Consider the following 27591-nt stretch of genomic DNA (forward strand, 5'->3'; position numbering starts at 1 on the left):
GCCTAATTCTGTGGCTAGGTAAAGAGACTGATTTGCTTCACTGGATCAAGGTTATATTTACTTTTGACCTACTGATCTGACCCCTAGTTTCACATGTTTTTCTGGTCAGATGTACACCTGAGGCTCTTCTTGCTTTTTAACCTCAATTACTTTCTTTTGTGTATTGATATTGTAGAATACTCTGCACTATTGAATGCTCCTTTTTTAATTAAAACCAGTATAAGCTTTGGTGGGTATGTAGACAGAGATTACATTAATTCTGGTTCATGTATATGGATTTTTTTAGTTGGTGATATCATTATTTCATAGTTCAAGACCCTACTTTTGATACTTTTTGTCTTGGTGTGGTTCTTCTTTGACACAGAGGGATGAAAGGGTAAAAGACAGATGCAGACTGAAAGCTCTACTTCTGTGGGGGTGAGGGTCACTGCCTCTTTCTTCTGGATTCAGCCAATAGAGAAAGCTTAGAGAATCTGGCCATGCAACTTCTAATGAGCTCCTAATTGATCTCCTGCTGAATTCCCACTGGAATCTCCACAAGATGGGTGGAAGGAGGGAACAAACACAGAACAAGGGAGAGAGAAAGAAATGTGCACATATAAATGAATAAATATATGAGCTTAGTGGTTTCTCAATTCCCTACATATTGGCATGTAGGGAAACCTAAATTATGTCCTCATTTAACTCTAACCATTCCATTATTGCACCTCTGGAACCTGTTAAATACATTAAATGCATTATTTTTAAATTTTTATTATCTTCAGTTTAGTGAAAGAATTTCTACTGTTATACATATCCCATTCATGTTTTTCATTTACTTTCAGTTACTACCATTCGGGATTGAAATGAGATTTAAATGAGTTATTGAGATGTGAAGGCCACAAAGAAGAGATGCTGCCTGTCTTACAAAACCTTTAACCAATTCCTAATTTTCTTCTGTATTTAGTTTGTTTTCCATGTTGTCTCCACTTTGATCATCAGTTGTGATCATGTGCCTTCACCTGCTACATATACCTGTTTACCTTTAGAAAGTCGAGAGAGTAAGAAACAGTTGCAGACTGTCAGGATGTCAACAAGAATGCTGCTTTTGATGCATCCTGCCTCTGGTCTCCCTATGTAGCATGATTCATACCTATTTGCTGTGTGCATGCAGTCATAACTACCGGCACTCTTCCATTCTATTGTCCATATTAGGTTCACGTAAATAAACTGAACAGCACTTATTTGTTTTACATTAATTTCAGATTTTGAAAATAAGGGAGCGATATTTCCATAAGAATCAGTTGAGAAGATTATTTCTAGAGTGTCTTGTCACTGGATCTCAGTCTGTTTGCATGAGCATGAGTGAGTGAGTGTGTCAAAGAGCAGATGTGGAGCGAAATGGTTCCATTGTTTAGGTGTGGTGTGGTGCGATAAATCGGACGCTTTCAGGTTAGTATTTTCAGCTGCCCACAGAGTGCTTCTGCTTTGTGACAGACTGACTCACTTGGATTGACCGCTTCAAACCAGTTCATCACTTACACATTGAGTGAAGAGGCACAGTGCTGCCTCCAAATAACACCACATTTCCTTTGTATCAAATCGTATGTTTGAAGTCTTAATTACTGTGTGTGTTTGAGAGAGAGAGAGAGAGAGAGAGAGAGAGAGAGAGAGCGAGCATGCATTGTCATTTCAGTCCTTTTTTAGGTATCCAGAAAATTAGGAAAAAGTAATCTTCGTAATTTCACCATTTCTCTATATCCATACGATTGAATGTCTCATCCCTGGTAATTTCATGTTGGTTTACACAAAGGTATTGTGACTGTCCCCACTGGGCTCCTTGCTGTCTGTGTTTTGTATGAATTTTTGATAGGTTATCAACTTTATGATCCCTGAAAATAATAACTTGAGTGCTTGCTAGGTTTAAAAACTTGCCATGTTTTATTTCTGCACTTATGGGGCTGTTTTAACCTCCTTGTCAGTCAGTCCTCATCTACAAATCGAAGGTGACCCTTCTGAGATTTGATTTAGATGTTCTGAATATTTGTGACAAACTTGAATATGAAGTCAGGTAGCCTAGACTGATTTGGGGGTGGCAAGGAAGGTTGTTACTCCTCCACAGACGATGCTTGATTTCCCATGAGGATGGTGTGAGGAATAAAGGAAGTGACACTACGCAGGATGTGTTCTGTTGAGTTGAAACACAGGGATTGAGAGAAAGGAAAAGAGTAAGCTCAAGGCTCACACTAAATCTCCCAGGCACTAAAGTAATTGGTTTACACATGAAGCTGCCATCAGGCTAGTCATCTGTTCCTTGGTTTTTGTTGGTCTCCAGTCTGGATATATGGACAGTCTTTAGGTCTTGAGTCTCTTCATTTTCATCATTATACAGTATTTCCAAATTGCTTTCACTTAAGTGGATGGACACTACTGATAGAAGTACCACTTTTGTAGAAGAAGAGCTATATAAACAGTGGGTGTTCTAGGCAGAGGAACCTTTGAGGAGAGACCTTTGTCTTTGCTCTTGACAAATTGGTTCAATACTGTGTGGGGTTGTATGGGTAGTTGTGTCTACTGCAGTAACCAGGGTTCCAGAAGACGAAGATAGAGACAGAGAGTCTTATCATGCCTGAGGTTTGACCTTTGACCTTTCCGCAGACTGAGCTCAGAGATGGATTGAATTAACAGCTAAATGGATTTCATTTTTGAGTGTGGGCACAGGGAGCTGTCTATATTCTGGTCTCTACTGTTATGTAGCTTTTGGAGACTCATGATATTATCTGTCCTAGGAAATATAATTTTATGTCTTGTGTGTTGTGACTGTGTTTTATATCTTTTAAAATTGTTTTATCTAATGTCTTTCATTGTTGTGCGGCACTTTTGATAAACATCAGTTGTAGATATGCACTCTATAAATAAGATATTTACTTTTCATTTTCTACAGTTCTATTCAATTATGAACAAGAGATGTATGTATGTTTGGTCAGTGAGTGTATGTTTTTTATTTGTGAATTACCAGTTAGATGGTTTATTAGAAATGCTATCCTGACTTTAAAACCTTTAAAGAGCAGTTTAAGTATTCTGTAAGGTAAGTGAAATCAGCTGTTTACCTTTACCTCACCTAATTTTACAAAATGCCAGTAGCATATGCCAAATGTCACTTTGTGTTCTAAGGCAAAATGAGGCCCATCCTCTTCTTTTGGTTGAAGAGGAGAGGGCAGAAATCTCTGGAGATATAAAACATTAATAAAATAAAATTGCAACGACAAGGTGTGACAAAGAAGTGGGCAGCTGACGCAAGTCTCTGTGATAAACGTATTTATTTACAAATAACCAAACCAAAACCAAAACAAAACACAAAGAATAAGGACAAGGCACACAAGTCCAAACTGACCAAGCAGCAAAACTGGAAACACTTGTGTTGAATACAATGTGTGGAACACACGGGGTCAAACACCAACAAAGCACAACAGTAAAACAGGGCTTTAAATATAGATACTAACAAAGACCATAACTAGGTTCAGGTGTGAACCACCACCAATTAACAAGGTAGGGGCATGGCGATGGACACACACACACACACACACACACACACACACACACACACACACACACACACACACACACACACACACACACACACACACACACGTCACTTGAGCATGTGGAGGAGTCTAGGAGGAGGGGGCTGTGCCATGACAAAAATGTTTTGCATATTTTTTTTCTCGAAGTATTACAAAAATGTACAGGTTCTCAGCAAGTAAACAAACAACCAAAAAAATCCCTGTGTATTTGGACTTTTGTGTTCAAACATCAAGTTGGTAAAGAGTTGTTACACATACCAACTGCTTCATAAGAGTAACTGCTCTTGATGAATGCAATCAGTTAACTGTTTTATCCTCTTTTATTTCTTCTCATCTGGTCTAATTCAGTTAAGCCACTTTGAATTAGAGAATTCCATATTGTAAGTAAAAATCTTACCTTAGAGTATTTATTATTCAGAATGCTTTGAGATTTAGAAATACCATTTTAAGTTAAATGTTTGTACTTTATATAGTCTAATAATATTGCCTTCAAAAGTAGACAAAAGGAGCCTTCTGTAAATGGTGAAAAACCAGCAAGAGGCGTGCAGAACCAGAGAATGGATGTGATATGAGTACTTCACTTTAGGTGGGCTTCAGCGAGAAAGACAGTGGCATTATAACTGAATCCAGATAATCAGCAGACCTGACTGTCCGCCTGCAGGATATCACACCTCGCACGCCTCTCCACTCAGGGAGAAGATAATGACGGAAGCTTGAAATGAGAAGCTCATATTCATGTAGTGTTCAGGGAGGTATACTTACAGACAACAGTAACAATGTTAGTATGTAACAGTGTAGCTGCTAGAGAGAAATACATTCTATGTATAGATAACAATATGATCTATGTGTTAATAATAATAAGAATAACAATAATGCACAACAATAATAATAATGATTACAATAATGATAATAATAAAGACATTAACCTTTTCTTTTTTAACTATGAGAGGTGATACTGGTGTAATTATGAGAAATGACAACTTTGGTATCACCTGGATAAATGCCAAGGTTAACATCTGGAAATGTAATCAAAGATTTGATTTATTATGCTTTATTATGCTATTGACTGCACTGAGACCCCTTCAAGGCTCTGTGTATGGTTGCTCTAATTTAGTTGAACTCACTGTCTACTTATCATGTTACAATTTCCTTTATATTTTAATAGTTTAGACTAAATGTGTGTTTGCTCTAAAAAGGTTGGTAGTCTGGAACATGTTGAATTCTTTCAGGTCCTCTTCTGCCCAATGTGGACATGAAGAAATCTCTCATTAAGTGCCAGAGGGCTTTGCCAAATGGTGAACGAGTACTTCACATGAAGAAATGTTTATGATAGCTTCTAACAAAAACATTGCACTTTTTAAAACTGTATCTTATAGAATATGTACTATGAGCTTCTAGGTATGAGTTTTAGATTAATAGCTTCTCTTTTGATATTTTTAATTTTGTGATTTTAAGGCTGAGCCTTAAATTTATTTTTTACTTTAAATGCCCTTACATATTAGGGAATGTAATGTTCAGAGAGGCAAAATGGATTTTCATGGGACATGCTAAACAGAATATATGGAACTAAGTTTTGTTGAGATATTGGCACTCTGAACTTAGATTGCACAAAATGGACAAAACAAAATTTAACATTAAAGTTCCTTTTGACTGAGTAATTATTGAGACTTTTTCATAATGAATATGTGATGTCAGAACACTGAACAAGTGCTGGTCAACATATTCACATACACAGTATTTGACAAAGTGCTCATTATTTGAGGAGAGGTATAACTAGCAGTTGACACCTGCTAAAATTGCCTGTGCTCACTGTCAGAAAGTTGCCTTTGTATCATGACTTTAAAGTTAGTACTGTTGTTAACACAAAGTTACCTTGAACAAGAACAAGTCAGGCTGCCAAGTTTGGCCATAACTCATCATTAGTCACTGACTGTAGGCTAGAGCCACAATAAACTTGTCTCAGCTATGAAGACAAAAAGCCTTATAAATGGGCAAGTCCCTCTGGACGATCATCATACATAGTAAATGATGTATGTGCGTGTGCATGTGTGTGTGTGTGTGTGTGTGAGGAGGCTTAATGGTTGCCTCCTTTATATGGAGGGGCTGAACTGAGTTTGAAGGGTGTGTTTGAGTTGAGTTTGAAGAGTGTGTTTGAGTTGAGTTTGAAGGGTGCCTTTGTCTGGCTGTGGCATTCCACGTTTCCCTTCATCACTATCTTCGTCTCACTGGGTTGGTATTTGGAGTGGGTGTTGGAGTCGACAGCTGAACCATTGAGAAAAGAGTGACTCTGGTAGAAGCAGGTTTCTTGGCTCCATAGAAAGGTCTTTTAGCACAAATGGAACTACATGGCAAAGAACTTGTAGACATGCAGAAAAAATGTGATCCAGTGAACCTTTGACACTACTGCTAAAATACTGTGTATGAAAAGCATCATTTCAAGAACTGTAGGTTGGATATTGTGGTATATAATGAAAATGTATTTGATAGCATAGATTATTCCCTGTTCATTTGTGTTACAAAGCAGTGTTTTGTGTCTTAGAACAATCCAAATCTATTGATGCTAGCCATAAAAACATGGCTTCGGCTCTCCTAATGCTCAGCATCAACACAAGACAGCGTTTGTGGTGTGTCTGGCCTCCCTCACCACTGTTCTGGGAACAGGGTGGCCACATTGTGATTCACTAGTGCATTCAGGAATTTGCATTCAGAGTTTGGACTAAGACCAGATTTATAGATAGAACGTGTTACCACACATACGACATGCTAAGGCGAGTCATTTGTGTCTGCTGGCTCTTGGATTATAAGGGGTATAAATCCTATAATCCATCATAGTGGCTGTTACCAGGGAAGAGGTGAGTCAGTGTGTGCTAAGGGACTGTTTAGAGTTGGAAGGATTTTTTTTATTATTCAATCCAGTTCACCCTTTGTCCTCTCTCTCACTCTCTTATCTGCCTGTCTCCCTCTTTTTTCTCTCTCTCTCTCTCTCTCTCTCTCTTTGGTGTGATGACTGGATGTTTGGGTAGCTTCAGTGGTAAGTGACTCACTGCAGTATGGAAGAGAACATTTGATGTCTGTCACTTGTCCCTGTCTTCTGTCTCCTTGTCTCCTGCATGAGTAAGGTCTTTCACTTGATTTTTTGCTCTATTCGGAAAAACTCCTTTCTTTTGGGTTGTGAGTATCACTGACAGTCAGCTAATGCATGCACACATGTGTGTGCATGCACGCGCGTGTGTGTGTGTGTGTGTGTTTGTGTGTGTGAGAGTGTTTGCTTGTATGTCAGTGTGAGAAGAGCACCTCCTCTCTACACACACTCCATCAGACAGCTCTACTCTGGACCTGTCACGACTCGGGTCTGTTATTCTGGAAGGATCTTTTCAGCAACATCAATAAGATTTATTCTGATTTACTAAACATAATAATTTTTCACACTATGACTGCCAGTTTATCAGCACCTAATAATACACCCAAATCACTGTGCCATGCTGAGACTGCTCTAAGGTATTTTAGCATATTACATGTAGGTTGGTAGGCCATGAAAACTGTGTTAGCTACTTGGCAACCACTGCCATAGTCAAAATTGTATCAAAATGGTTTCATCCATTCAGACTCAGAAAAGAGCCTTTCCAAATATCAGTCACTGAGGGAAATGACCCAGGAATTAGAATGAAGCCAGGCCCAATGTCCAGGATTAGCAATATGAATGAATGAATGAATGAATGAATGAATGAATGAAAAAGAAACTTTAAAATGAATGAAGAGAGGAGGACAGTTACGTTGAATATAAAAAAATACATATAAATTGCAGTTTTGTTTTATATGGAAAATGACAACAAAAAGGAGAATGTGGAATATATGGGATATGTAAGGGAGTTAGGAATTGGACAAACTTTTCAGATATAATTTGGTCCTATTATAAAGTAATGGAGATAGAAGCCTTACTGAAACAATAATATGGAATTAGTAAAGTATATTTAATGGAAATTATAATATGAAATAGGACTCTTAAAACAACTTAGGAGGTCAGAAGAAATGACTTTGGGAAATAATTTGGATCTACAGGCAAGCTGGTTGGCTGAAAGAAGAATAGTGGCAGATGTGAATGTAATAGAGAAATATAATAGGCATTAATAGTTTCAGAAGCTCTGATTTGCAGTTTGAGTGAAATTAAGGATTGCGTTTCAGGAGTTCAATATCAGATTTGTTCTTGCTGGTTAAATTTAATCCGACCAAGTCAGACTGGACCACAGAGGAAGTGGCAACGGAATATGTGGTGACAGCAGCAGGAACACATACGCACTTGCACTCACACCCACGCCCGTGTATACACAAACACATATACAGTTTCTAAGACAGTGTTTGGCTAATGGAGTGGAAGTGTAAGCCCATTAAATCCCATCCCTTCAGAGAAAGTGACTGAGAGAGAGAAAGAATGGGTTAGGAGAAGGGGAGTCTTAAAACCTTGCTCTTTTAACACTATTAATACACGCTAAAGCAAAATCCTCTGCTATGACACACACACACACACACACACACATACACGCACACACACACACACACACACTTTCAGCTGTGACAGGATGGCTAGTGACAAGCAGTTTAGAGTGCAGGAGCTTGTGAAGGGAACATTAATGTGAGTATGTTTGGTTGTCCGCAAATGCTGACCTAGCTCTCAGAAAGACTGCAAACAATGACAGGGTCTTTGGGACACACACACACACACTTAAACACACTTTCTTACATAGGAGATATGCTATAGGAGATTATAGCAGATTATATATATGATGTCATATACATGCATGGATTGACTATTTTTCATATGCCCTGATTAGTTCAATACATGCACTAGATCCCACAATGTAACTCAACAATTGAACTAACCCCATGAATCTAAGATCAGAGAGATTGTTATCCTGCCCTTTTTTTCCCAGTTTGCACCTTAGAGTTCTCTGTATACAAGCCAGAAGATATGAAGTATGTTGCTTACACATCCAGTGTAAGTTTGTTATAGAAATATTGAAACAAACCAGCAGGTATAAATGTGTTAGTGCGTTGACCCTGCTTTTATTATGTTACGGCATAATAAAGGTGGAGTATGCATCTCCATTACTGCACTATGAAACCATGGTTTTCCTGTCAAACCTCAATGCATTATTGGATTTGTTTCTTTCATTTTCTCCTCATTCTTTCTAAATCTCTTTCTTAAACAGATTTATCTCCAGTCCTTGTCTGACCTCAGTGATTTTTTTTTTTGACAGCCTGAAGGTGGCAGTAATGGTAAATCTTGTCCCTATCAGCCTCTGTCCTATTAGCGCAGTTCTTGCAGGCAACAAACATCTGTAGAAAGCGTGAACGTTAAGAAGTGACACCTCAGCAGTGCCTGGGTTGGATATAACTTAATATGATCTTGATCTTTTCCCAAAACATACACTACCTTATTGCTCTGGTCATACAACATTTATAAGATAACAGGTTAAATTCAAGTATCTGGACTTCTCATGACTACTGTAACAGCTACTAAATCAGATTTCTCATTTCTCATTTATTATTTCAAATGAGTGTTTTTTTCTAGCACCATTGTGAAAAATGATAGGAACAAGAAGATGCATATAAAAGATACGTAAATATTTTTATAAAAGAGTTCCCCTTTTTCCTTTTAATTGTTAATTCTAACTATACTCAGTATACGATTGGACATGGATGAGCATAAAATCAAAGTGCTTTTATATCATTAGTAAGAGGTCTTGCAGATAGACGAAGGCTGAGGAAAGAAAGATGAACTATCAGTAAGTGATGGTATTTCTGTTCTGACCCTCAATACCTGAACAGGGTAAGTTATCTGTTCCTCGAATCTGAGAGCCCACACTAAGAGACTCAAATGTTTATTCATCAGTCTGGCTCTTTGACCTTTTCTTATCAAGTAAATGTCATCTCCCTTAAAAATTTGCAGTATGTATATGTATATGTGCAGCCAATAATTTTCATATTACATAACTACCACCAGTCTGAGCTCAGAAAGTGGGGCATGCCTTTGGGTACTGGATGATACGTAGCAAAATATGATGGCTAGTCATTTATTGCTGACTTTGGTGCTAATTGTACAAAGCTAATGTTGGACTATAGATTAAGCCTGGGGTTTGACTCATTTACAAATCCATCAATTATGATTCTGCATTTAAACAGGGCCATTTTTGAGTCTAGCAGTTCTAGATAGATAGATCTGACACTAGAACACCAAAGGTAACGTTATCCTAAAAACAAAAAGTCATTCATATTAGTAAGAGCAAAAGTCACCAAACAGGAGAAAGTATTTTTGTTCTCACCACTTCCAGATATGAAATTGCTCTGAGAATGAGGGAATGATGGAATGAGAGTACCATAGAGAGACTGATGTTGTAAAACATCAAAAAGTGGTCTGCTGACCTTCTAAAGTGTTAACACTGTGTCAGAGCTTTCCAACATCTGCCACTGATATTTGCTTGATAGAGTTGCCAAGGCACAGTACTGAGACCAAGAAAAAATGTGTTCTTATGCTAAACTGTCCCAACGACATCTACTTCCATAGATAATACACTAATAGGAAGGGCACAGGCCTACATGCTTTGATCAGACTCATTCGACGGTTTAAAGAATTCACATAAGTTGCTCTTTTTTTTGTTCTGCCCTTAATTTCTTTTATTCCAGTAAGTGAGGTGACCTAAGTCGAGTGACTTCCTGAAACTCTCTCACCTAGCAAGATGCATCTTACTCGAAGCATTTGGGATACACTTGATATTAAGAAGAAAAAAAAAGAACAAAAGCTAATCAGTGCTAAATTATATGAACAAGTGGAAATATTTGTTCTGTAATAACCAATAGGATATGTGGGACATCAGGCTGATGAGTGATGATGAAACCATTCATCTCACAAAATGGCCACCTCTAATATATATATTAATCCTAGGTATCTTTGAAGGTCGAATCTGTAATGGTGGACGGCTTGGCAGGATGCAAAGGTGAGCCATGTAGAACACAGTGACATTTATTAGCACACAACATACAACAGCGTAGCACACAGGCTAACAGAAGGTTAAACACCCACAAACATCCACGACTAAACAAGAGACTTATATACACTCACGATAACGATACAAAACGAAGAACAGGTGTGATACACAGGGAGGGTGTGGCCATACAAACGAACACACGCACACACACACACATGGAGATGTCTTGGAGGAGGGGCTGTACAGAATCAAATCATGTGTTTTATCATTGTTGATTATGATCATAATTGAGTTAAAGATCAGTGGCATCCACTGTCACTGTCTGATAGCGCCTCTAGTTTGTTGCTGCTGTCACTGTCTGATAGCTCCTCTAGTTTGTTGCTGCTGTCACTGTCTGATAGCTCCTCCAGTTTGTTGCTGCTGTCTCTGTCTGATAGCTCCTCCAGTTTGTTGCCGCTGTCTCTGTCTGATAGCTCCTCCAGTTTGTTGCCACTGTCACTGTCTGATAGCTCCTCCAGTTTGTTGCCACTGTCACTGTCTGATAGCTCCTCCAGTTTGTTGCCGCTGTCTCTGTCTGATAGCTCCTCCAGTTTGTTGCTGCTGTCACTGTCTGATAGCTCCTCCAGTTTGTTGCTGCTGTCACTGTCTGATAGCTCCTCCAGTTTGTTGCCGCTGTCTCTGTCTGATAGCTCCTCCAGTTTGTTGCTGCTGTCTCTGTCTGATAGCTCCTCCAGTTTGTTGCTGCTGTCACTGTCTGATAGCTCCTCCAGTTTGTTGCTGCTGTCTCTGTCTGATAGCTCCTCCAGTTTGTTGCTGCTGTCACTGTCTGATAGCTCCTCCAGTTTGTTGCTGCTGTCTCTGTCTGATAGCTCCTCCAGTTTGTTGCCACTGTCACTGTCTGATAGCTCCTCCAGTTTGTTGCTGCTGTCACTGTCTGATAGCTCCTCCAGTTTGTTGCTGCTGTCACTGTCTGATAGCTCCTCCAGTTTGTTGCCACTGTCTCTGTCTGATAGCTCCTCCAGTTTGTTGCCACTGTCTCTGTCTGATAGCTCCTCCAGTTTGTTGCCACTGTCTGATAGCTTTCAGCCTCCTCTACCTGACCACTGTGCTTATATTGATCTCCATTCCTCAACTCCTTTACGTCCACATCTCTTAGTGTTCCACCCACTGGTCTGGGGCTATGTCCAAATGCTGAAAGGCAGTTTCAAGTAATCTCGATTTCTTTCAGTAGGATTCAGTATTTCTTAGTTAAGTGAAAGCAAGCAGTGTGTTCCAGCAGGGCTAACAAAGGGGAATTTTTTTTTTTCTGGTGGAATTTCGATTACAGTTGGACCAAAGCAGCTGGAGCCCTGCAGGGCTCTTTTTAAAATGGCCTCAGTTTGTCTGCATCTTAAGGCCTTTGCATTACTGCATATAGTGTCTTCTGATATGTTTATATAAAAGTGGTATACTGAATTCTTTTGTCTTTCTCTAGTTTACTGCTGATTTATGATGCATGGAGGGAGTTAACTTGAACACACATACCACTGCAGAACACACAGTAAGTCTTTTTCTCTCTCACTTAAATAAACACACACACAGATTTACACGTACACATACACACCTCTTATGTCTGCTCTGGTAGGGAGTGAGAGATATGGGCAAAATTCAATTCCAGCATGCGTCAGGAACTGATCATCTTAGGTGCGGATAAGATGCCTTCATCTCAGTGCTAATGCAAGCTCCTTTCCAGTCCATGTCACAACTTCATTAGGTTTCTTAGAACGCTTGTCATGGACACACCCTCTCACACACTCTATCTCTCTCTCTCTCTCTCTCTCTCTCTCTCTCTAATAGGCCTGTCTAGAGTCAGTGATGTAACCAGCAGCTGTTAACATAGCCCTGCTATTCCTCATAATAATCTGTTGATCATTAGTTGGGGCAAAGGACTGTCAAATTGTAGCTCAGTTCACTCAACACTGTATATTATCATCACTTTTTTATTTACACTCAGAAGATACATGAACTGCTGTGCACCTGTATTTGATTCATCATCATTACGAACATTACAACAAAGGAGGCTGATTAATAAAGATTCAAATGCAGTGGTTGATTAGCTCTATTGTATTCTTACTGAGTCATAACTACCTTTCCCAACATTGGTTAAAAATATGCAGGAATATATGTGTAATTCTTCATAAAGCTTTTGTTGCGTATGGTTGATTTAGTTTTAGTACAGTTGAATGGTGTTAGAAACTCTGTACTAAGTCCTAATGGCCAATGCTAATAGTCCTATCAGGTCAGTCTATCCTGCTGTGCTTTTAATATTAATTAAAGCTCTTTAATGGCACTGTCATTGCCATAGCTTGTGTGTCTCATTCTGAAAACTGCTGCTAAAGAGAGAACAGATGCACACTGCTCCATCTCCACCAAGACTAAACAGATTGTTTAGTCTTAATGTTGCATTAGTGTTAATGTTGTTCATGGTTTGACATTTGGAAACAATAGCAGTGTGTGCTGCAGTGTTTAGAATCTTACTAAGATTCTTGATATTACTCTTTATCTTGATATAATCTGTTGAGAGCCAATAAAGAGGATTTGCTTTTGTCAGAATGTCTTTGATCTGAAACGTTTGTGCCACAGATTAGTCCTTGTGATAATTAGTTTTAGTGTTGGAGCAAACAAGAGTTAAATGCTATAATACAATGAGGGATACCAGACGAGTGGGTACAGCCATGTCTGATTTCAGTGTAGTAAGAAAAGTAATAAAGTATAATAAAGCAAATGTGTTACATTACTTCTTGTTTGAGCAGAGCCATGGTTGTTTGGTAACATGCTAGCTTCAGAAGCATGGAGAGATAAAACCTTTTGGTTATGTATAAGTTACCCACATCTGTGCACCAGCCTGTGAATGTAGTGGGCTTTGTAATTCTCAGAGTGAAGATTTTTTAACCTTGGTGCTGGAGCCACTGAGCAAGTATATGAAGTAAGGGCATAAATTAATTTAATCAGTGGTGGTGGCAGTCACCAATACTGATTGCATCATTATTAGGGGTGGTTAAAAACACTCAAATCCAATGTAGATTTATAAAAGAGAACCAAAAACATATTACAACTTTGACAGTTATGGCAAAGTCTGGAAGACATCCAAAAACATTGCAGTTTTTCATTAATTTTATATAAACATTTCTTTAGTTTTAATTAGTTTGTTTTAAAAGTAATAACGTTCATTACTCCTTGTTGACATTATAATGTTAATTTCTCAACTTTAAATTTGTGTTTGAATAATGTGTGTGTGTGTGTGTGTGTGTGTGTGTGTGTGTGTGTGTGTGTGTGTATGTGTGTGTGCATGTGTTGTGTAATGGTTGGTATTCTGCATGAAGGCTAGAATGACAGAAACACAGAGTGAAAGAGTGAGAGAGATTCCTGCATGTCTAATGTATCCTTACTGCTCTTGCCCTGTGTGGGAGGCTGTGCTGCTGCTCAGCAGAGAGATGACACAGCAGAAGCCCCTGTTTGGGCTGCTGCTCGGAGCCGCTGTGGGCCGGTCCTTGGGTTCCCACTCACTGAGCGTGGAGCTCCGCTACATGCCGCATTGAGTGCGCACAAGCGCTGGCGAGTTTTGGGAGACCAGCTCCAACTTCCCACCTCCTCAGTGCCTGCCTTGTTTTCACCACCTTCTCCTTGAGCTTCCGGAGCACAAACTGTTCAGATTACGGGTGTCTCCTCTTGATGCTTTTGCTACCCACCCATACCATATAGTCAGGAGGAAGATGAAAATCTAGATTCAAAATCCAGAGATTTTGGCTGAGAGCATGATCATTCCCTAGTTTCTGAATGACAATGTAATATAATGATGAAATCCATAATAATGACCATAACAAGGAACTTAATTGTACAAAAAATGTTGTTAGTCATTTACAGGCCACCTGTCGACCAAATGGCCAAAGCACCCAGTTACTTTGTTGTGTGCAGGTTTGTGCAATATCCACTGCTGTATGTTATGATCTTTAATACGGTAGATACTGGTAGATTTTTTTCGCGTTGCTGTGTGTCAGACGGAGGTGAAGGCTATTTTTGTGCCACATTAGCGTCGGTCTCGCTTTCTTTGAGGCGCATTGAAAACCAGAGGGATTTAATTCAGAATGCATTCTTATATAACCAATAACAGCTCTTCAGCTGTCTTTTCCTGTTTGCTTTAACTAAACAGAGAATTTGCCAAAATTTCTAAATTCATGAAGTACATTGTAATATATATTTTTTGCACATTTATAAATCATACTGTTGTTTAGTTCTTTTATAGGCTAAATATTCCTTGTGATTTAATCTGTTTTTGAATTTTGTCTATAATAGAATTGCCCGTTACTATTCGGTTCCTTCAGTATTGTGTACTAATGGTGCAATATCTTTCTGCCTTTCTTACACACATACATGTACACACATGCACACACACACACACACACACACACACACACACACACACGCACACACATAAATGAACACTGAAGGCCACAATGACTTGGCTCTTTGTAGCTCTTATGGTGATCATGGGGATTTATTAAAGATGTTTCCTTTGGTATTACACCGGGCAGCTAGATTTATCCATTTATCACAGCACAAAGAGCACTCGAAAGAGAGAGAAGGGGAGGGGGGGGGGGGGGGGTTAGCAAGAAAAGAACTGCAGGCAGTAGAAACTCATTTAAATAAAGACAACATTTTGTTTGTGTGTGTGTAGAAACAGAGAGAGAGAGAGAGAGAGAGAGAGAAAGAAACGGGGACAGGAAGAAGATAACTTATCGTTGCTTTCAGATTGATAGCTCTAATCAAACATGTTTACTGTTACTAGAATATAAACTCTTTTCTGCATGCCAAATGTTCTCATAAGTGCTCAGAAAATCCTTCTGACAAAAATGATGATCAAGACACCCCCCCCCCCCAGTATCAACTCTATATCTCAGTGTTTCCATTCTACCTGCTAGGGTGTGCTTTTAAAGGATACTAAACAACACATGGCCCATATATCTAATTTGCTCTAATTAGCATGGATTAGTGATAACGTTTAATACCTGTTAATATAATTTACATCTTTTCCCAATTGATTTAATTTGGTATGAGTACAACCGTAAAAGCCCATACACTCTCAAACCTAAACTGCACTTGAAAATTAATACTGAACTTCAATAGCAACTCATTAATTGATTCATTGGCCCTTTAGTAAGATGTAATCCAATTAAATAATTACCTAATTGGAGGGAGAGAGTGTGGTCTTTCTGGTCAGATCTGTAATCATGGAATTGATTAATGATTCATAATTGCAATTTTCTTTATAGACAAAGAATTTAATTGCATGTCTACTGTGCATGTATGCTTGATTTACAGATTTTGAGCTAGATTATGTAATTGCATGTTGCATTATTGTCCCATTCAGTGTGGATGGTTGTAGTAAGGAAGGCCATGTACAAAGATGGTTTTGAGTTTGGTCAGGCAGCTGGGTCAGAGTCAGCTGCATTGGCTGGAGTTTATAAGGAAATTTTAAAATGTTTTGTAATGTTGAATCTCTGAAGGTGAGGAGGAGTCATCCATCCCTCTTTCTCTTCATCTGTTTATATATCCATCCTTGAACCCATAAAAATGCAATAGCATAGTTTTTTCTCCTTTGGTTGGTATAGATATGCCAAGCTTTTATAGCTTATTACAAGTGCTCCATGCGATCCCTTATGCTTCCCTGACACCCTGAGGCATCCTTTGACACCCAGCACCTCTGAAGGCCTGTTAACAGCCAGCACAGGCTTCATTCACCCACTTCACCTCTTCCAAAATCTTGCTAATTTATGTAAATGTTGTTTATGCTTCTTTCTACTGCCCTGTGTTCAGTAGCTGTGGCGTCATGCACCAAGCTTTAATGGTTTCTCAGAGTGGTGCAAATTTGTTTTAAACTGTTGGAATTTGCATTCACTAAAACATATAAAGAGTTGACAGTGGAGGAACAAGGCTAATAATCATACTTCCAGCATCTCTGTCGATGAGCCAATTAAAGAGCAAAAGAAAGTTCTAGAAGAAAAAAAAAAGAAATAGCTTATGAGTGCACATGCAGTTGTAATTGGACTGGGGACCCTACTGTAATAGCTTGTCAGCTCTTGTTGTGAAAAATGTTCTCTTTCTTGGAACACTTTGAGTAAGACTAAAATATGTGTAAATGTGTTATAAAGATCAAGATCTATAGGGTAGAAATAATTTGTAATATTAGTTAAAATTTATAGTTAAAATCATATGTACTGTATGCACACTTTAGTAAGAAAGAGAGGGCAGGAGAACAAGAGAGAGGTGACAAATATATGCCCAAAAAGGTTTAATCACTGTCACAGCATTTGTATAACATCTAACAATGTAATAACAGAAATGACAGTTTTTCCTCCCTGTTAACCCAACCTTACTGAATTTGGGTATTATATTTTAAAAGTATGTTAGCATAGGATACAAATTCCTGAGGTTACCTAAAAAATGTAAAAATGTGAAAAGAAATGGTGGCGGCAGGGTCATATTATTGAAAGAGTTTCATTACCTTAAATGCTATGAAGCAGATTATCTTTTTCTGACCTGGAAACTGAGTAGACAATGGCTCCAAATTAAAAACAGAAAAGAATACATTTTGCCTCACTTAAAAAGCTGTGAAATGCATTAAAAACTGCAGCACTGACTACAATAAACTGATATTCTTTGAAAAGAAACTGACCTGATTTTTGCAGACTTGGTTACCATAGGATATTGTTAATATTAACTAGAACTGGAATAATAATTTCATCCATATTGAAATATTGAAAATAGGTAGTTCTGGGATGGAGAATGGCTTGAAACCAGACTTTCTTGTGATATTAAAATGGAGTTAAGTCATTATTAGAAACCACACAGACACAGACTAAATGGATACATATCCATATATACATTGTGTATATAAACATACTATACATATATTGTACATACATTGTTAATATATTTTGTATATATATATATAGATATATATTTCCCTATACACCCCTGTTTTTTTCTCCTCAGTTTGGACAGAGCACTCTCAAACCATTTCACTGTGAGTTATACTGTGTATGACTATGTATGTGACAAATAAACCAAACTTGAACTTGATACCAGAGTCTTCATCTGTGGATTGGTGAACTCAAGGCACAGTGACCTCTTGCATTTGTGCCACCCCCAGAACATGATGGGTTACTGATATCTGATGTCTTGTTCTTGCGTTCAATGTTCTACTCTTTGGAAGACAATCTTGATAAATACTGAATTTACCAAAATGCTTATACAGATTATATAAAATTGAATACTTTGTATATTGTAATATTAAAAATGAAAGCATGCCAGTGAAGCCCTTAATTCAGTGGCCTTAGTGCTGGCTCTATCATTAGGTTCACTCTCCAGTGATGTCACACCCATCCCAGGCTATGATTGGCCTCAGTCTCTAGGTGGGCTGGATGCCCCATTCCCCTCCACACCCCTCAACACAGCACTAACTAGTTCTGGTGTTTGCTTTCTGCCATAGGCAGCATGTTGAACCAACCAGTGATGTTGTGCTCATAGCAGTTTGAAAGATGCAGTGGCTGACTACATGTGTACTGGAGGAAACACAGCTTGATGGCATTGTGAGTCGGCAGAAAATTTGTTAGCTAGTAGGTGGAATTGGAGATGACTAACACTGGGAGAAAACTGGGGTCAAAGGAAAGAAAATTATTTAGAAAAGACAAAACCATTGTTTCAGATGTTTTTGTCATTTAAATGGTTCAAGGTTCTGAAGTAGCAAAAACAGATTTACAAAGCAAAAGATGAATGATTAATGATTGTGTTAGCTATGTACTACAATAATTATCTAACACTATTGTTGCAGACCTATAGAGAAGCATAATTTTCATGCTAATATTTGTATAAAGCATGCATCCTTTGATAGGTAAAAATGTCTACTGCCATATTTTCCAAACAAGCTTAAGATATAGGTTTGTTTTTGCATTGCTTGACTATTTCTGAAATAAATGATATGGGAGTCTAGCACTAAGCCTGCCTAATACATATTCTGAAATCATTATCACACGTGTGTGTGTGTGTGTGTGTGTGTGTGTGTGTGTGTGTGTGTGTGTGTGTGTGTGTGTGTGTGTGTGTGTGCGCGCGAAAGAGTGTTCACAATGGAAAAAAGGTTTATTTAGTCAGATAAGGACTCTTTGTAAAAGTTTTTTTGTGCTGTTTGTCAGTGATTTAACTACAAAGACCACAGTTCTCAAGTACATATATTATAGCACCCCCTTGCTTTGATCTACTTCTGTAAGTAAATGAATTAGTCAAATTTAGTGTCAAATTAGTGTCAAATCTTTCACAGAATAGACACAAAATGTTTGACCAGCTCTACAGCCTATACGTTAAACTACTGAGTTATGTGAGTCTCAAGCTGTCAAATCTACCCTGGTAATGCTTCCTTTTCCTCTAAACAGTTACTCACATCACAGCATATGTGTTGATGCCTGGGTCCCTAACACTAGAACTCACTGAACGTACTTTGGACTGGTAGGGTTGTGACACTGAGACTGCTGAGGTTTTCACACACGTCTTTATTTTAGTGGATTGGTTCAAATGGATTCTACTGAATGTCTCTGCTTCAGGGATTGAGTGCTGTTCCAATGCTCTTTGTTTAGTCGTGGCTTTCCTTCTTTCTCTTTTGTCCTCTGGCAGGTCTTTCTCTAGACTCCTGCTGCCATCATGTTCAGGAACAGCCTGAAGATGCTTCTGGGGGGCAAGGCCAGCAAGAAAAGCCGCAACAGCAGCGGTTAGTCTAACCTTTCACCTTTGACCTTTCACCCTCTCAACTTCATAATCATGGCTTGGATGTTAATGGGACAACCCATGATGCTTATTACTGATAATGGATACACCTCCGAGCTGTCAGATATTACCACACATACACAGTTCACGTCCTAGTTCTGTACCAGCTCTTGTGCAGAAAGATTTCTGTGAAGTCATACATAAATTTGCTTGCATTTTCAAATATATTATGTGGTGTAGACAAACCCTAAATTTAGCTGGCCTGTCTCTATGATGAGTTACCTTCTGATGTAGATTCAAAGATTCGAAATGAAAGATTCCTCTTTGAAAATATCCTGGAATTTGCGTACAATTGTCTCTTTTAGCAGCTGGAAAATCTGGGTTGAATTAATTAAAAAATAGATAGCAGAGAAACTGTGCACATAGACCCACAAAACATTACTCACCATGTTCAGAGTTTTTAAGGCTATTGTCATTGATTCATATCTTCATAAAGATAAAACATAGATTTTAGCATTTTGAATATTCCTTCATCTTTGTAAATAAAATATCAGTTTGAAATTTGTCATTAAGTAATACTGGACATTGAGGGGGAAATGTGGCCCAATATTTTTTACAAATGTATTCCATGGTGTCAGTTAGGGATTGACAGTGTGGTCATATGTTATGATTATTGCAAGGAATTACATCACAATATGTTTTTTGTGAACATAATGCAGATGTTGGTGGTACTTGTAGAACACTTGCTAGCAACATGTTTCATAAATATCAAAACATTAGATCAGTCATAGCATGTCTGGAAAACTATAGGTGTTTTGCTGTAAGAATTATGTGTTCGCCTCATATAATTTTTAAATTAAAAACTAAAAGAGTATTGCAGGTGTTGTCTCGTGTCGACCAGAGGAGGATGGACCCCTCCCCCTTTGAGTTTTGGTTCCTCTCAAGGTATCTTCCTAAAGTTTTCCTAGGCAGTCTTTCCTTGCTACTGTCACCTTTCCCTTGCTCACTGGGGCCTTGGAGTTACACCTTTGTAAGGCTGCTTTGTGACAATGGCTGTTGCAATAAGCACTATACAGATAAATTTGGCTTTGACATTGAAGATGCTATAGCAGGCTTCAACTGTAATAGGAGCCCCTGAAGAAGTTTGGGCTATATCAGTAATCACTAAAGCAGAAGTTATTGGGCTTCTGCTATAAAATTATAGAAAAGAAAGAGCCCCAAACTCTGCAAGTCTTGGCTAACCACAGAACCTTCCTCAGACGTAGGAGACTAAGGTTGACCATAATAATAATCATAATCATAATCATTAGAGTGAGCGATGAAGTTCATAAGCTTGAGGAAGTTCATAAGCTAGGGAAAAAAGGTAAGGTTTAAGGTTGGATTTAAATACAGAGAAGCAGATTGACGAACAGTGACGGGAGAGAGTTCCTAAGGCATGGAGCACATTTGGAAAATGCTCAGTCACAGAAGCTGTGAAGACTGGATGTAGGAGCAGTGAGGACCCTAGCAGAAGAACACCTGAGGGAGCGAGTAGGTTTGTACTGAAGAAGGTCAGAAAGATAAGGCAGAGCGACATTGTTAAGAGCTTTGCGTGTGAGAATGAGGATTCTGAAGTGTACTTAACAGGAAGTCAGTGGAGATCCTGTAGAATGGATGCAATGTGATGATGGGAGTGGGACTGAGTGAGAGGACAAGCAGCAGAGTACACACATAATACATATAATACAATCTCATAATACACACCCAATATGGCTCCTGTTTTCAGTGGCACACAGTACATAAAGTGGGTAACCCCCCCCCCCCATTATACACAACTTTAAATTATTGTTTTGATTCTAAAATACAGCTCATCAGTCCTCAGAATGCAACTATAGTTGACAAAACAAAGTGGCTTGTATGCTGCAGACTACTCATTAGCCAGGCATTCATCTTAAAGTTTGTCTTACAGAAACTACATATATAGCTTTTTCATTTCTGTCTGAGATTTATAGATCTCACTGAATTATTGTGACTTTCATTGAAGGGTAGCCCTGAAAAAGGCTTTTCAATTAGGTATGCCACTATGCCAGTCTCAAATGTAGTCACCATTTGAAGTTAGCTGAATAAGGTAGCATGTACGTAGAAAGTGATGTTCTACTAATAATGCCATGGACCCTTCTTCAGAATGCTGAGAAGAGTCATGCTGCTATAAGCTAGACCCTATAGAGAAAATCATAAATTGGTCAGATTTCCTGTTATTTTGCTAACAAATTTACTGTCCAGAACCTTTGAAATATCACCAGAAGGGGCACATTGGCATGCACAACCATAGACCCAGTCCCTGCAGCCAAACTAATGAGCAGTTTGATTAGGTCCTCGCTTGCCTGGCTGCACACCACTGCCTATTCTAGATGTTTACCTATTTTTTTTCCCCCACATATAACATTACCAAAATTGCACCCTATAATTACAGAAATATATGGTCTTATTCATATTTGGCATTTCATTAGCATGTGCTCTATTTAATTCAAACAGAAATTAGCTTGCAAGATGGTTATTGCTAACTATATTAGTTATCTAGCTATCTTGTGAGCTATAATCCATGTCATCTGGAACAAATTCTCAGCATAAGAACAATAAACAATGACACCAACATTATTATTGTGTGTGACCTTGTGAGAATCTATTAGTGTTTGGCAATTACAAACCATATGCAAGTGCATTTGGCATTTTTCCTGCAGATAAAGTGCTTTTTTCATGATCTGATAATGTCAATTGTTACTGATACCATAAAGCCATCTGTTAAGAAAAGTGGTGTCTTCAAACCTTTGCCTTTCTTATTGTGAATATGGAAATATATAGACTTAACAGAGACTCAGTACAAATTAGACTGTACAGATTGGCCTTCATTTGCAAGGTAGCCAAGCAATAATTACAAAACGAGTTGAAGGATGGAGAAAATGGTAAGTAAAAATAGCTATGGTATGGTAAAAAAAAAGAACCAATATTAATATAAAATAGCAAGTAAGACAACGTAAAATTTAGGAAGCAATTTAAGTAAACAAGATTATTAAATAAGACTAAATAAAATGATTCTATTAGTAATTAACTAAAAGAAAAAAGTTAGGAAAAAGTAGATTATAATAAAAACTAAAACTAAATCATGAAACATGATTTATCACCTCAAACAGCTGGAAATCACCTCAAACATTTACAGACTGAAAGTCAAATATTAAAGTAGCAATAAGTCATTTTTACCATCAAAAAGTAGCAAACAATATTTATGAAAGTGTATATTATTTTTATAACTTTTTCTATAAAGATGTAGATCAAATGAGAACTAACTTGCTTTATATCCCCAAATGAACCAGAGTGGGTTCTCCAAAGTGGCAATGTTTAAAATAGTTTTTGTAGGATGGGATCTCTTAAATATCATAAATAATCACTTACTGCTCCTATAAAATGGAGAAATATCAGTGAGCAGAGCTGTACCGAATCTATAATTTTTAGTTCGCTGGTGCACTGTAGATAAAAACTAATTTTCCTATTTCAGTAAAAGTTATAGAGACCTGAGGCTAATCAATAGATAACGTTCATTATTTACAGAGAGCACTGGGTGATATATGATAGCATTTGGCCAGTAAGTGACTTATAAATAAATAAGAGCCAGTGTGTTTCCCTGTGCACAACCAGAGAGGGTCAACCAACTTTTTCATAAAGTACATGAGTGGTGTAAGGATTGCCAGTGATGAATCTGAGAGCAGAGCGATGAATCCAAGGGTTTGAGGCAGACGTTTATAAATTACAGCAATGTAGTCAAGTGTAGATAGCAAAATTGCTTCTATGATACTTTTCCTAGAAAGCACTGGGAAGCACATTTTATATAAATATAGGAATCCTATACAATAAAGCTTTTTGCATTACTTTACTAACAAACTAACTGACATATCTGAAAGTAAGTGCATCATCCAGGCATATGCCAAGGTATTCAGTAATCTTTTAAATGTTAGATCCCTTCGGGGTAGTGATATTCAGAGAGTTACAATTGATGGTGAAATTTCTGGAAAATGGCATAAATACTTTTTTTGCATAAATATTTTTTTAGTTTGCATTTAAGCTCATGCTTGTATAAGGTGTTGAAAAAGAATGGTAGTTAATGTTTCTACTGCTGCATGTACAGAATCTCTATAAAGGTGCAGTTTAGTTTATACCTGAGGCAGAAAAGCAATTTTATTAATAAATATATATGTTATATAAATCTGGACCTGGGCTTGAATCTTATTTAAAGGAAGTCTGCTTTTGGTGTCCCAGAGTAACACACTGTTGCCTAACAGTGATAAACTGGGCTCAGTTTTTGGCATTTTCAGCAAAACCATTTGTTTTAGAAGTTTCTTAAGAGTACTGAGTCATCAAACATGTCAAAGACTTTGGAAAGCTCAGTACAAAGGGCAGCATGCATATGAGCTCATGAAATAACCTGAATTTTCTTTTTACTTCAGCCCAAGATGACACATTCTTAATGCCATTTTTGTTACATTTTAATATTGTATGTTGTTTTTTCAAAGGTTAGCTTGGATGCCAGTTTCAGGATCATAGGTCTTCGTATTTCAGTTATATAGGAGCCTGATATTATATGATGGAAAACAAAAGAGCCACCTCTTATGTTAGAGAATCTCTACTGAAAATAACTCCCCTTGGATGTTTCAGAGATAGCGGCCAAATAGACAGACTTGTCTAACTGTATCCCATAAAAGCAGTCCCTTATCTAGCAGGTGACCAAATAAGCACATCAATACATTCTTGGAATATTCAGATATACTTCTTCACTAAATAAAAAACAGCCGTCCGACCTCTATTATTCTGTGTATGTATTGATGAATCATGCTTGCTGTTTCTTGGGAAACTTTGGGTGCTACACTGCAATTTCTTAAAACCTCTACATCTTTAGCTGAAATTTTGACTTATTGGCCACTTTATGAGGCACACCTGTCCTTTCATGATTGGATCTTCCCTGTATGGAAATTAGGCATGTGACCCCGGAGTGTAGCAAAATATAAGGTGAGCTATTTTACTGTGAATCAGTTTTAGTGTGAATCCACTTCAGAATTGAAAAATGATCTGTCCAATCCAAAATTTGAGTGATCTGAACAACTTTGAATGAGGCATGGGCATCAGCCTAGACATCAATCATAGTCATAGACAAGCCAGGGCTCGTATTTCAAAAACTGCCAGCCTTGTGCATTTTTTTCATGCAGTATTGTTGAGAGTATACCAAAAGGGGATCCTGTGGATGCAAACAATTAGTTGACGAAAGGAGTCAGAAAAGGATGTCAAGAATTGTTCTGGCGAACAGACAGTTAAATAAATTGCAGCCGAATGTCCAAATGCACAACTCATCATCTTTAGCATGGGCTACAGATGATCAGTTAGAGTGCCATTGATGTCTAGGGGAAGCAAAAAGACAAACTCCTCTGTGCAGTAAAAAACATCACCTGGTCAGATGAATCCAGATTTTTGTTGCACCATGCTGAATTGAGGGTCAGAATTTGGCATGAATTGATGAGCCCTTCCTGTCAGGGAATAATAGTTCAGGCTGGAGAAGGTGGATGATGCAATAATTTGTAATGGTGAGGGAAATATTTATCTGGGCACACTCTGGGTCCTCTAATTCCTGTGGATGTGTCAGAGGACCTCTGATACACTGTAGGTCCTCTGATCCCCAGGACAGTACAGCAGAGCTTATCTAAGCATCCTAGCTGACCAAGTTCATCCCTTCATGGCTGCTGTTGACCCTATGGTAGAAGGACACTTTCAGCAGGACAATGTACCATATCACAATGGTCGTATAGTCATAGATTTGTTCCAGAAATATGCCAGCGAGTTGTCTTTCAGTCCCCTGACCTTAATCCTATAGAGCATCTCTGGGATGAGGTAAAATTGGCTGTTTAGAGCATGTCAGTACCTGCATCTAATTTGTGGCAACTGTGAGAAGCTGTCCTGTCTGCAGAACATTTTCAACACCTAGTGTAATCTATGCCATGAAGAATTGCTGTGGTTCTGAAGGCCAAATGAGCTCCAACTTGCTACTAGATGGGTGTCTATAATAAAGTGGCCATTCAGTGTATATTGCCCATGTTGTGCAGCCTTCAGAGACCAACTGTAGACTGTAGCCTGTGAAACTGGCCTCATGTTTGCAGACGCCTCCTTCTCCAGTGGGCGAAGCAGTGGTTACCACTGCTCAGTGTTCCCTGTTCAATCAGCTCATAGAGCTTGGCCCCTCTTGTGAACAGTCCAACAGATCCGTGCTCATGGCAGTCCGAGATGGCTCCACTTTCTGCCTGCGCCCCCTGAGACCACGCTCACTAGGCACAGCTGGAGATTATTCTGTGGGTCTAGTGCGATACAGTTTCAGATATATCAGATTAAAATACTGAGTAGTGGAAGCATTAAGGCCACGTCATGTGTGCTGCAATTGGTGAAAGCAAACCAGATCATGCAGAGTGGATCAGAACATCACTGCGTACAGGCTGATCTATCCTCATGGACCCCCCGGTAACAAAGCTGTGGTCAAACTGGGTCAGTGTAGTTAGTGACATTTCCCAGAACATATGACCTCATCAGTAGGCCTCTAAGCCACTAAGACAACAAAGTTCTGGGATGATACCGGGTCAAACTTTGTTTTGTTTGCTTTGTGGGATGTGGATGCACAAAAATACCATGCAGCTTTGTTATGACCTCATCTCTGCACAGGCTGTGACCTCATCATTGAGTACCCATGACAAAAGTGTAGCGAATCACTTAAGTTTAGATGTGTTGTCTCTGGCGTTGCCATGGCAGTGGTGAGATAAGAGGAGCATGTTTGTTGATCTCGCCATAATCTCACTTAGTAGCAGTGACATTTTAAGTTCTCTCTCAGTGACACACTCTCTCTGAGTCTCTCTCACTCTTCCTCTCTCTTTTTCTCTATGTGTTTTGTGAAAGTGGCACTTCAGTGTTCCACTCTTGTGAGTTCCTCTTATCCTAGACACAGCCGATGGCCCGGCTGCCCGAACGCCTCCTCACTTACTCATTTATTTTACTGTAATTCACTGTTTGTTACCATCTAATCTCTGTCTGTCTATGTCTGTCTCCCTTTCACCAGTGCATTTGTTTTCTTTCACTAGGACAACCGAAAAAGCATCATCTGTTGAGGCCCTTTGGAGAAGTGGAGAGTTTTTGGTCTCAAGGTTAAAAGCAATAAAAGCGGCTAAATGTCGTACGTTACTGTGTTTTGTTTTTTGTTTTTTTTTTTGCTTAATAGTTCCTTGGAGATCGCATCCTTGTGAAGGCTTTTAGAGCAGGCTGCTTAGACAATCAAGCTGCATCAGCCACACCTTTCTGTGACATGGATGTGTGTGTGTGTGTGTGTGCGAGCGAGCGAGAGAGAGAGATAAAGAGAGAGAAAGAGAGAGAGAGAGAGAGAGAGAGAGAGAGAGAGAGGGAGAGAGAGAGAGAGAGAGAGAGAGAGAGAGAGGGAGAGAGAGAGGAGAGAGAGAGAGAGAGAGAGAGAGAGAGAGGGAGAGAGGGAGAGAGAGAGAGAGGGAGAGAGGGAGAGAGAGAGAGAGAGAGAGAGAGAGAGAGGGAGAGAGAGAGAGGGAGAGAGAGAGAGAGGAGGAGAGAGAGAGAGAGAGAGAGAGAGAGAGAGAGAGAGAGAGAGAGAGAGAGGGAGAGAGAGAGAGGGAGAGAGAGAGAGAGAGAGAGAGAGAGAGAGAGAGAGAGAGGGAGAGAGGGAGAGAGGGAGAGAGAGAGGGAGAGAGAGAGAGGGAGAGAGGAGAGAGAGAGAGAGAGAGGGAAGAGAGAGAGAGAGAGAGAGAGGAGAGAGAGAGAGAGAGAGAGAGAGAGAGGGAGAGAGGGAGAGAGAGAGAGAGAGAGAGAGAGAGAGAGAGAGAGAGAGAGAGAGAGAGAGAGAGAGAGAGAGTGTGCATGTGGGACGTAGGGCAGAGCACCTTGTACCATTATGATAACTGATCGGGCCAACGCTATTTCATTCTTTGGGTGCAAAGAGTGGCCTCTTTCATCAACTGTGAAAATGGCAATATGAGGGTATGAATATTCTGATATGTCTGTGAAAAATGAGCCAGTGGAATCCTAGAAATGAAGAGCTTCAGGATCCAGTGATATACTCCTATGAAGGAGAGAAAAAGGAAAAAAAGAAAAGATATAACCCGAGGGAAAAGGGCGTCTGCGTGTGGGTATTTCTGTGTGTGCGTGTGTGTCTGTGTGTGTGTGTGCAC

At 38.9% G+C, this 27591-nt stretch overlaps 1 protein-coding gene across 6 annotated transcripts in view; it reads left to right on the plus strand.

The window, feature by feature from the left end:
- Positions 1 to 27591, plus strand: part of tanc2b (tetratricopeptide repeat, ankyrin repeat and coiled-coil containing 2b) — a 123803-nt gene that overhangs the window by 6875 nt on the left and 89337 nt on the right. For 4 of the 6 annotated variants that reach the window (XM_027005089.3, XM_081697228.1, XM_081697229.1 and 1 more), the window contains exons 2-4: positions 10504 to 10555; positions 12021 to 12086; positions 19250 to 19343. In XM_027005089.3, coding sequence (XP_026860890.2) covers positions 19277 to 19343 — 67 coding nt within the window. In that variant the 5' untranslated portion in view covers positions 10504 to 10555; positions 12021 to 12086; positions 19250 to 19276. The remainder of the gene's footprint in view (positions 1 to 10503; positions 10556 to 12020; positions 12087 to 19249; positions 19344 to 27591) is intronic. The other 2 variants (XM_027005088.3, XM_081697227.1) reach the window with 2 other exon arrangements.

This window comes from Electrophorus electricus, chromosome 15, assembly GCF_041902795.1.
Source record: "Electrophorus electricus isolate QZ-2024a chromosome 15, ASM4190279v1, whole genome shotgun sequence".
NCBI classification, from domain to species: domain Eukaryota; kingdom Metazoa; phylum Chordata; class Actinopteri; order Gymnotiformes; family Gymnotidae; genus Electrophorus; species Electrophorus electricus.